Source organism: Azolla caroliniana, unplaced genomic scaffold, assembly GCF_043228905.1.
Source record: "Azolla caroliniana isolate FFs.n. ecotype wild unplaced genomic scaffold, voAzoCaro1.0.p SCAF_5, whole genome shotgun sequence".
NCBI classification, from domain to species: domain Eukaryota; kingdom Viridiplantae; phylum Streptophyta; class Polypodiopsida; order Salviniales; family Salviniaceae; genus Azolla; species Azolla caroliniana.
In genome coordinates this window covers 8,720,624-8,732,234 of record NW_028230440.1, presented here as the reverse complement: position 1 = coordinate 8,732,234, position 11,611 = coordinate 8,720,624, and the positions used below count along the sequence as shown (strand labels likewise).

The 11,611-nt window shown below is 40.6% G+C and overlaps 2 protein-coding genes across 2 annotated transcripts; one reads left to right on the top strand and one right to left on the bottom strand.

The window, feature by feature from the left end:
- Positions 1-4,492: 4,492 nt before the first annotated feature.
- On the top strand, positions 4,493-8,160 carry LOC147864065 (pentatricopeptide repeat-containing protein At2g39620-like). Its single transcript, XM_087319698.1, has one exon. It carries the CDS (start codon positions 4,599-4,601, stop codon positions 7,779-7,781), a length of 3,183 nt encoding a protein of 1,060 aa, XP_087175824.1. The 5' UTR covers positions 4,493-4,598; the 3' UTR covers positions 7,782-8,160.
- A 760-nt stretch (positions 8,161-8,920) lies between these two features.
- Positions 8,921-10,960, bottom strand: LOC147864064 (pentatricopeptide repeat-containing protein At1g06140, mitochondrial-like). Its single transcript, XM_087319152.1, has one exon. It carries the CDS (start codon positions 10,834-10,836, stop codon positions 9,049-9,051), a length of 1,788 nt encoding a protein of 595 aa, XP_087175278.1. The 5' UTR covers positions 10,837-10,960; the 3' UTR covers positions 8,921-9,048.
- Positions 10,961-11,611: the final 651 nt, after the last annotated feature.

The following is an 11,611-nucleotide window of genomic DNA, read 5'->3' as shown; positions in this document are numbered from 1 at the left end:
TCGTCTTCGTCTTCTTCTTCTATGCATTTCTCTTCTCTCATCTTCTTATTTTCTGCATGTCTGGATCTTTCTTCTCTACATTGTCTTTGTTTTGGTTGTCATGGTTGGTCATCTGTCCAACCCATCTAGCCACTACGGCCACTGTTCAGCTATTTCGGCCGCTCGTCCGTCTCCATCTCACGTCGTGGCCATTTCTGACCGTTGTTGTTGTCCTTGTCCGGCCGCCTCCGTTCGGCCACTATGACCACTCTTAGGTAGCTCTCCGGCCTCTCCTCCATCTCTGTCGGTGTCTGGTCATCGTTGTCATCTTCCGACTGTGTATTCAATCCATCGTCCTAGTAGTCTGTCTAGCCCTCGGTGGCTCGGCTGCTCTAGCCTTTGTCCAGCTATTCCGGCCGGTTTGGTTGCTTTTCGGCCATTGTCGATCACTCCTACTACTTCGTCTATTGTCCGGCCACTCCAACTGCTCCGACTGTTGTCCGGTTGCTCTTCAGCTGTTGCCCGACCATTCTGGCCGCTCTTCAGCCGTTATCTGGCCATTCCGACCGCACTCCAGCTACTCCGACTGTTGGTTCGTTTTTCTGGCCATTGGTCATTCTTTCCACCGCCCTTTCTCTTTGTCACCATCATCTCTGGCGGACCCTTCGTTTTTTCCGTCTTGTTGTCCGGTCCTCCTTGTTCTTCTTTGGTGTTCTCCTGTCTCCTTCATTTTCATCATTTCTTGCACATTTCTTGTACATTGTCGATTTGATTTCTTGCTTTCTCGCACATACTTCTACCGCATATCATTCCATGAGTTCCTCTTGCACATCATACTGTCACGGATCATTCATCGACTCCATCTCCAAAGGGGGGGTCACCATAGTGGTCGCCAAAAGGTGTTATAGGTTTTAGGGTTAGGGTTAATGGTAATGATGATTGGTGATGGAGATGGTGTGTTTGATGAGGATGATGAGCGTTATGGGATTGATGGTGAGAGAGACGACAAGCATTGAGAAGCATTGTGGGGTTGGGGGTGGTGCCTAGAATGGCTCCACCCCCCTCCCAAGGGGGTTCAACGTTAAGGGGAGGGAAGAGAGAGAGGGGGAGAGAGATGACAAGAGAGAGATTGAGAGAGAAATGGTTATTTTCTTCATTCATTCCCCATAAGGGGTTAAATAGGTATAAAGGGGTAGATCCACAAGGGTGCAAGCCCCCTTGGCATTCACACCTAGTCACTCACTCACACCTCTTTGTATCTACCACACTCACACTTACATTCACACTCATAATCGTATAAAATCACACATACACATTACATCTTTTACCCTCACTTATCACACTTATCAATCACACGTACATCTCGTACAGTAACATACTTTGGCTAAAGAGCTGATGTAATTGACCTCCTCATGCCGGCCACTCTTCTGATCAGCTCGCTAAGCTTTATCGTTCTTAGCTTTGAGTGCACATCAATCAGCTTTGATGTGCCGAGTTTCTTGCAATAGTTGCAGATTCAATTGTCCCAAGACTTGCTCTGATTTCGTTGATTGTTCGGCTGTTAGGAAGAACTTCTTCCTCGACTATTCGGTCGGTCGGCCAAACCTTGTACTACATAGGCTTCATCTTTTGAATATTTTGCAAATGATTTCCTTCGAGCTGCTTCAGTCAATATTGCGCTTGTAACTTTGGAGTACTTCACATCGGCAGCTGAAGCATTGCACACGGTTGTGACGAAAGTTTCCCACGAAAGGGGGAGACTACTCATGAGCAACATTGCTCTTAGTTCATCCTCAATTGTTGTCCCCTGAGCCGAAATCTAAGAGCTTAAGCTTTTGTACTCATTCAGGTGTGCTTGGATCGAGTCGCATTCTTTCATCCAAAGGTTGTAAAGACACCGACCGAATCAGATATATCTTCGTGGCGGCGACCTTCTTCTCATAAGTGTCTGACAATGTCTTCCATAATTGAGAGTCTATCAAACATGATTCCACTGTGAAGTACACTAACTCCAACAAGTGCATCTGAATGTTGAATACAAACAGTGATGGGATGCAGTCGATTGGCTCACCCAATATTGTTCTAGTTGGATTCAAACACAAGTCGAATCGGCTTCGACTATTGGTTGATTCTATGCAGAGTGACTACAGTTAGTCAACTTAGCCGAGTTGGATACAAATCTGTCAATTTGATTCCGATGTCAATTTCGAGATGTCGATCACAGATTTTGTGTCGATTATCCAAGTCGATCCTGCTTCGGGTGACTGCAACAATGAGAGGGACAGAGATGATTGTTCCTCTCGAATGTCATTCAACCGAATGAAGCATGGATTAGGGTGGTTCCCTAGAGTCGGATCTGCTTTGAGAGGTTACAACAAATGAGTAGATAGTGTCTAACTTGGTAAAGCACGATGGAGGCAGAGCTTGCAGAACGAAGACTCACTTCGAGCGGCTACAATCACTGGAGTAAAGTACAGCCGATTGACTTACTTCAAGAGTGATTTAGAATAGTGGAGTGCAAATCTTTTGTTTTCTTTCTCTTCTCAAGATGAGATCTTGAACTCGGGTTCTTCAAGGGAGACGAAGCAAGCATGTTGTCAAAGGTTGATGATGGCTGGCAGCGAGTTGAAGAACCTCTGCTCTGATACCATATGTTGGGAACTAAGGCCGTCAGTGTGGAACATCAACAGCATCTTGACATGAAGATCATTGAGTGTACAAGTGAAGACAATATCAAAGAACAAAAAATGAGATGGAGAGAGAGAGAGAGAGAGAGAGAGAGAGACAAAGAGGCACACAAGGTGTAATGGTATTATTCAAGCGCAAAGTTACAAATGAATGACGGCATTAACCAAGATGAAAAACGACACAAAGAACTAGGTTACAAAGCCCCTTATATACTAATTGGGCTAGGGCGATTTCCCTTTGACCTATTTACAGAATTTTCCTAAATCTAGTTTGTCCAAGAGATAATGTGAATGCAGCCATTATAGACCAATATTCAACAGGTCGTTGGAGGCCTACGCTCCTACTCTACTATGTAGTTATGGTTCTAGGAGTTAGTGTCATAGCTCAATACGAGCATTGAAGTACTTGTCAGTACTTCTGACAGTCCTTTTAAGGACTTGTATAAAAAGAGCTCTAAAGCATATTTGTATGTACAGAGTTTTTACAAAGCCTTTTGAAATAGAGGTGTATTGTCTTGCTCTCTCTCTGTCTCTCTCTCACCTACTCTCTGCATTCCATTCTCTGTGGTTTCTGTTGCTATCCGGTTGTGATATATTTAGCTTCTGCATATTCATCTTTACAAACTTACCATGGGATAAATTATGGTCATGATTGTGGCAATTATCCTAATGAGTTCACTTATCTCTTTGCTTATAATTAGTTTGTGCCTCATCTAGGTTAGTGCTTTTCTCCCCCACCAATCAAGAACAAGACGTACTTAAATAGCCTAATTCTTTAAAGTCATCAAAGTAATAAAATTAGACTTATTAACTTTTTTATTTCCTCGCCTACTTTTGATTCAAGTGCCCAGATGAGAAGTCATTTCCCACTCATGATAAGAAATGTTTGGATGAGAACAAAGTTTTCAAATAAGAATTGAGAATGTATTGAACAAACAAAATGTTGAAAGGGAGAGGAGAGTGCCTTCGAGAGCATTTGCAGAGGTTGGTTGACCCTAGGGCCATAGACACAATTTAGACCTAAATGAAGGCCACCACTCTAGCTAGTTATCTCACACATGCATTGTCGCAGGAGAATAGATGCTATCATACTACAATATGAACAATCAGAATTCTTACTAGAGCTTAAAGTTATAGAAAAGGATATGGAACTTTGGGCAATCTAGTTATGTACGGGAACGAAACAAGGTTTAAGTCATGGATGGATCGTGTTAGGTTTAGGTTATGTGACCATGGTCATGGATGAGCTTAGTAACCTAATAAATGCACAACTACATCAAACTCTCATGACTTCTCACCACATTAGCAAATATTAGCCTCACCAATTGTAATGGTAGGCAACTATAGAGGTAACAGTAATTGCGAGTAGTAGCTAATTGCTCTTGAAACAAGATATTGGCCATATAAGTATTCACGCTCGTGATGGTTAATGACATAAATAAAGATATGAACATAAGTGTATTGTGACAAGGAAGCAATCTCACGAATGGTCATAGACAAGTCAAGCACTTGAATGTCTACGGCTAGGTTATAAACTAAAAATCTAGTAAGAATACCATCTCTCTAGTGTGGACGACCTGAATAAGAGTATCAAAATCGGTACGACGGGACAATGTAAGCCATCTCTCGAGATGTGGAATGGCATAAATAAGGATATGGAAGTCGATAACACCGAGGCCTTTTATAAGTTTCCCGACCTTCCGAAACAATCTGAAGGAAGCCATCTGTCCAATGGGAATGGTGGGTGGCATGGATAAGGGCTGTTAATTGCAGTTTGATGCATTGAGGCCTTAAGCCCTCTCCCTACTTATCTATACGCTCCAGAACAGTCGAGGGACGCAAAATGGTGTTGGTGCGCACATCATACATGTAGATAATATCGGTACGTGTTGATGGCATAGCCATGTAAAATAACTATCTTTACCAAGCTTGATGGAGGCAATTTGCACAGTTGATGAGCTGCCTAGACTTCTCCAGCAGCAAGATCGTAATGCTCTCCTTGACTTGATAAAGAGATGTGGTAAAGAGAAGGATCTGGTTTCAGCCAGGAGGATCCATGGTGAACTCCTCCACAGGAAGCTTTTTGTTCATGATATCTATGTCAATAATGCTTTGCTTAGCTTGTACTCAAAATGTGGTGCCCTCTCCGCCGCACAACATGTGTTTGATAAGCTTCCATGTCGAAATGTTGTATCCTGGAATGCACTGATTTCTGCATATATCCACCACGGCCATGGTGATGAAGCGATAATATGCTTCAAGAAGATGAAAGACCAAGGTTTCTCACCAAATGAAGTCACCTTTACTTGCATTTTGAAAGTTTGTGGCGACAAATCATCACTCGAGATGGGAGAGGAGATACATGCTGAGATCAACAAGAATGGCTTATTAAGAAAAGACATTGTGCTTGGAAGCACTCTGCTGGATATGTATGCCAAATGTGGTGTTCTTGATAAGGCAGAAGAGGTATTTGAAAGCCTTCCATTTCGCGAAGTTGTATGCTGGAATTCTTTGATTTTTGGATATGCCCAAAATGGGTTAGGTGATGAAGCTAGATGCTGCATCAAGCTTATGCTAGAACAGGGTGTTGCGCCAAATGTACGGACATATACCAGCATTTTGAAAGGTTGTAGTCACAGAGGCTTGACCAAGACTGGCGAAGATGTGCATATGGAGGTTTGTAAAAGAGGTTTATTCGGAAAAGATATTCTGCTTAGTAATACATTGGTCGACATGTATGCTAAGTTTTCTTTGTTAACAAAGGCAAAACAAGTTTTTGATGAGCTTCCGGAGCGAAATGTCGTATCTTGGAATTCCTTAATTTCTGGTTACGTCCAAAATGGGCTAAACCATGAAGCTCTCAGCTACTTCAAGAAGATGCAAGACAATAAAGCAATCAACCCAAATGCAATAACCTATGTATGCATGTTGAAAGCTTGTGGTAGTATAGGGTCTCTCAAGATGGGGGAAGAAATACATGAAGAGGTCAACAGGCGAGGATTATTGCAAAGAGATGTCGTGCTTGGCACTGCAGTGGTGGATATGTATGCCAAGTGTGGGATGCTTGAGAAAGCCCAACAAGTGTTTGAAGATCTTCCTAACCGAAATGTTGTAACATGGAGTGCATTGATTGCTGGATACACCAGACATAATCTCGGTGATGACGCACTAAAATGTTTTAGGCGGATGCAAGATGAGGGGATTTCTCCCAATGCTGTTACTTTTATTTGCATTCTGAAAGCTTGTGGCAGCACAGGTACTGTCCATATTGGAGAAGAGATTCATGCAGAGGTCAAGAAGCAAGGGTTACTTGGAAAGGATGTTGTGCTTGCCACAGCATTGATCGACATGTACGCCAAGTGTGGCGTGTTGAGAAAATCACAACAAATATTTGATAAACTTCGAGTACGGAATGTAATATGTTGGAATTCATTGATCTCTGGTTATGTTGAGCATGAACATGTGGTTCAAGCTTACAAATGCTTCAGGCAGATGGGAGAAGAGGGAATTTTTCCAGATACAGTTACCTTTATCTGCATTCTAAAAGCTTGTAGTAGAACAGGTGATCTTGAGATGGGAAAAGAGATACATGCCAAGGCTAACAGTCAAGGGTTACTAGAAAAAGACATTTTACTTGGCACCACCTTGGTGGACATGTATGCAAAATGTGGGAAGCTTCATGAAGCACAAGAAGTGTTCAATGAGTTTCCGATACAGAATGTGGTATCATGGAATGCCCTAATCGCTGGGTACACCCAACATGGATTCAGTGATGAAGCTTTGGCATGTTTCAAACAGATGCAAGATGAGGGCATCTCCCCAAATTCTGTTACTTTTATATCAATTTTAAAAGCTTGTGGCACTATAGGTTCCCTGGAGATGGGAGAAGAGATACATCATAAAATTAGTAATCAACATTTATTGGGAAAGGACGTTGTCCTTGGCACAACATTGGTGGACATGTATGCTAAGTGTGGCATGCTGTCAAAAGCATGTGAAGTGTTTGAACAACTTCCGGTACAAGATGTTGTATCATGGAACACACTTCTCACTGGATATACCCAACATGGATTCCATGATGAAGCATTGGAAAAGTTTAGGAAGATGCAAGACAAAGGCATCTTACCAGATTTAGCCTCTTTTATTTGCATTTTGAAAGCTTGTACCGATGCAGGAAAGGTTGACAAAATGCGGGCAGACATCAAGAAGTACAGATTATTGGAGAAAAATATCATCCTTGGCAGTACACTGATCGACATGTATGCCAAATGTGGTGCATTAGTGAAAGCACGAGAGGTATTTGATGAGCTTCCTTTAAGAGATGTTGTATGTTGGAATACACTGATCTCAGGCTATACACAACATGGATTCATTGATGAAGCTCTAACAAGCTTCAATCAGATGCAAAATGAGGGCATCACTCCTGATCTGGTCACATTTGTATGTGTTTTGAAAGCATGCAGCAGCATAGGATCTCTTGATATAGGGGAAGATATACATGCGTTGATCATTAAACAAGGTTTATTGTGTAAGAGCATTGCCCTCGGCAACACATTGGTTGACATGTATGCCAAGTGTTGTGTACTGAAAAAAGCACAAGAAGTATTTGACGAGCTTCCAGTAAGGGATGTTGTATCCTGGAATGTTCTAATTACTGGGTATGCTCAGCTGGGTGAAGCAAAAAAGGTTTTGAACTTACTAAGCAAAATGTCCTCTGAAGGTGTTTTGCCAAATGTGGTGACTTTCCTTGTTTTGTTAACTGCATGTAGTTATGCTGGTCTCGTGAAGGAAGGGCAAATGGTTCTCAATGTTATGGACACTGTTTATTTCCTTCCCCCAACAGTAGAACACATTGCTTGCATGGTTGATATTTTTGGTCGCGCAAGACACTTTGAGAAAGCCATATATTTAATTGAAAATGTGTCTTCTTCTGATCGGTTTCCATTATGGTTAGCTCTTTTGGGTGCTTGTTACAAATGGGTAAATGTGGAGGTAGCTAGATGGGCATTTGAACAAGCAATACAACTCGATGAGAACTGTGCTGCACCATATATCTGTATGGGAAATATATATGCAACTACTGATTCAAATGGAAAAGCAAATTTAAAGTTTTGAGACACGTATAAATTATGCTAGAACGTGGGTGAATGCAAGAAGACAAATTATCAAGGAGCTCAACTACAATCTTTGTTCCCATCTCAACTTCCAGTAGGTATTCCCAATTATTGTTCAGAGAGAGCTCTTGCATGAAATCTAGAGCTCACCCCCCTCAGGTGAAAATTGTTAAGAGAGACATATAGCCTGACTATATTTGGTTAGGAAACATGACAAATAATATATTACAGATAACTGTTGGTTCATCTCGTATATGGATCTGATCTACAGCACATTATTTTCTTAACATCGCCAACAGTTTGGTTTATGAAAAAGAAATAGATTGCTTGGAATGCCTCCCCACTCTTAAGATAATTTATCTGAGAGCCATTTTCTTGTTGAGATTAATGCACATGATTATACAGTTACTATAATACATGGTTGGTAATGCTACAGGGTTTTTACCCAATTGAGAGCCATTTTCTTGTTGAGATTAATGCACATGATTTTACAGTTACTATAATACATGGTTGGTAATGCTACAGGGTTTTTACCCAATTGCATCTCAGCAAGCCTAATGCAGATGTCCATAGGACATTGGGAAGAAATGAGCTAAAATGTTTGCTTTCAAGTAGAGACGGTGGTTCGAGGTTATGTTGTCCTTAGCATTTGTCTGCATAAACAGATGGAAAGAGCTCTTATAATTTGCTCCCTCCAAATTGCACTGATTGCAATACCAAAACCCTGTGAAACATATTACCAAAAACTTTCAGGCTATATGCTCATATCTGAATTATTTAGGTATACATCAATAATATATGCTGCCCCAACACACCTTAATATATAGAAAGTTACAAATATCAAAAAATTCAATCCAAACGCTGGATATGTAATGGATATTGCAACATCTTTCAAAACACTCCAATAGTGGTGATTAGAAAAGATGTTCCAATATGCATTTCTGTCACATGAATGAATTGGCCTTACCATACAATGTAAAAAGCATGGGTAAGCATGGGTATCAAACACTTATTCTTTAAGCAAGCATACTAAGAGTAAACAGTAAAAATGTCTATTGCAATTTGCATGCATGATATAGCACAAAGGGTTTATAAATATAGACCTTTATTGAGGCATCCTTGTTTTTTCTTTCTTCCATGAAAATATTACATATTGTACTATTTCTTTGCCTTGATCTACAATGAAAATCATTTTCTTTCTTTTTTTTCTTTGTTTGGAATATGGAAGGATGGCCAAAATATAACAGCTTCTGCACTGCACACCAGTTTTATGTACTATATTGAACAAATACATCCCAATCTGAAAGGACTGCTGCTGGCCTATCATCATACACTGCTTTATTCCATGCCCCATTTTCCACTCTCATAGCCTCAATCTTATTTGCAGCCTCCTGCATTCCAGCATTTGCATAGATGTTGGACATACATATATATGCAGAGGCATCTTTGTCATCAAGCCGTATAGTATGACTGAAGGCCTGTCTTCCAATCTCCATATTGCCCCATTTATGACAAGCTGCTAGGACAGTATGCCACACAATAATTCCAGGATGAAATGGCATTTTCTTAATAGTTGCCATAGCTTCATAGAGATGACCTGCACGACCAAGTAGATCTATTAAGCATGTATAATGCTTATGGTTTGGCATGATTCCATAGTCTCTGCACATGGTTTCGAAGTATTTCCTCCCCTTATCCACTAAGCCAGCATGATTGCAAGCATTAAGCACACTAACAAACGTCACTTCATTAGGTCTTACACCATCATACATCATTTTTTCAAACATGTTGAAAACTTTCTTACTTTCACCACGTTGTGCATATCCTGCAATAAGTGCAGTCCATGAAATCACATCCTGATCTGGAAGATTGTCAAACACTTCTTGTGATTTTACTAGTAAACCACACTTAGCATACATATAGACCAAAGTGCTTCCAACAACCAGATCTCTCTCTATCCCTTTCCTGGTTACCACGGCATGTATCCATTGTCCTTTATTTGTTGCTCCGATGCTTCCGCAGGCTCTTAATGCAGACACAAAAGTGACAATGTCTGGAACGATGCCCTCATATTGCATTTGTTCAAAACATTGAAGAGCTTTTGCGCCACACTGATGTTCGCTATATGCTGCAATCAAAGCATTCCAAGATACTACACTTCGAAAAGGATTCTTGTCAAATACTTCTTGCGCCTCATTTATGTATCCACATTTGGCATACATATCAACCAAGGTGTTTCCAACAAGAAGCTCTCCATCAAAGCCTTTTTTAGCAATCTCACCATGCATTTCTTGACCTTTTGTAGTAGATTTTATGCTGCCACAAGCTTTCAAGCTACAAATGTATGTAACAACATCTGCAATAATCCCTTCTTCTTGCATCTTTTGAAAGTAATTAAGCGCCTCCTGACCATAACCATGCTCCGCATATCCTGAAATAAGTGCAGTCCAGAGGACAACATCTCGTACTGAGATATGGTCAAAAACCTTCTGTGCTTCTCTGAGGAAACCACACTTAGCATACATATCAACCAAACTGTTTCCAATGAAGATGTTTCTTTCAAGAATCCCTTTTTTTGATGTATCTAAGTGGATTTCGATGCCTCGAGTAGAATTTTTCATTTTTGTGCAAGCTTGCAACAGGGCAACATATGCATGTCCAGTAAGATGCAAAGCTTCATGCATGTTCTGATACATTTCAAGGGCTTGATGTGGCTCTCCATGGACAACATAACCAATGATAAGAGAATTCAAAGACAAAACATCAGGGAAAAGTAGTCTTTTAAAGATTTCGTGGGCTTCTCGCATATTACCTACATCCACGAGCATTAAGACCACAAGATTCCCATGGGCCATAAGGCTTTCTAGTCTGTTTCCTTCACAAATGTAGGTATGCAACTTAATGGCATGTGATCTGTTTCTTTCCTTTCTACATTTACATATGATGCAAGCAATCTCTTCAACAGGAAGGGAAGAGAAGTGCACCTCTTTCTCCAAGCAAACAAGGATTTCGGACATGCTAAGAACCTCCCAGTTTCTGCTCCTTGCTCCTGCCATTACGGCCTTCTATGGAAGCTCTGCTGTCAGGGAAGAAGACATGTATGCATAATGTATACATCCAAGCTATGTTCAATGTCTAGCTCTCTGCCTTCTGTAGACTGTCACCATGGCTACTGCTCTTCTCTCAACACATGTACGTATTTCGTCGAATACCCCTGGGTTTTTTTATATTTGCTCAAAATGCCCTTTCAACCGTCTTAACCATAAGTAGCCCCTGAAACCAATAGGAGTCATCCGCAAACATAACAAAAACTTAGGAGCATTCGGGAAACAAAAGGAAATTTCAGAGTTGTCGTTCTAATAGGTTTGGGGGTCTTCCCAACACAGTTTGGAAATTTGTTTTTTGGTCTCCTTCCTCATTTGCTAAAGGAGGATCTCAAGTTTTTCCATTGGCTCAGATTTATGGCACTATGGACCGTTTGGGTAGACCAGAACAGTGTTTCTTCCTGACTATTCCTGACTTATGTTTCTTCTCGTTCTGTCTAAGAACATCTCTTCATGATTGTTTTTAATTTGTTGAAATCCATATACAGTAAAATTTTATGGGTTTTTGTCTCACGTTTAGGTTTCCCACTAGTAATATAGGTAATTCCTAATGAAAAACAAATAGAAAAATGATTGGTTGGGATGTCTCTAGAATATTTTGGCTCCTCAAGTTTTTCTCTTTTTACTCTTTAAATTTTCAACATAATAATATGATATTAACTTGAGTTTATGTAATGCTCAACCACACTTACACTCTATGAGAAGACTCAAAACAACATTAGTCACC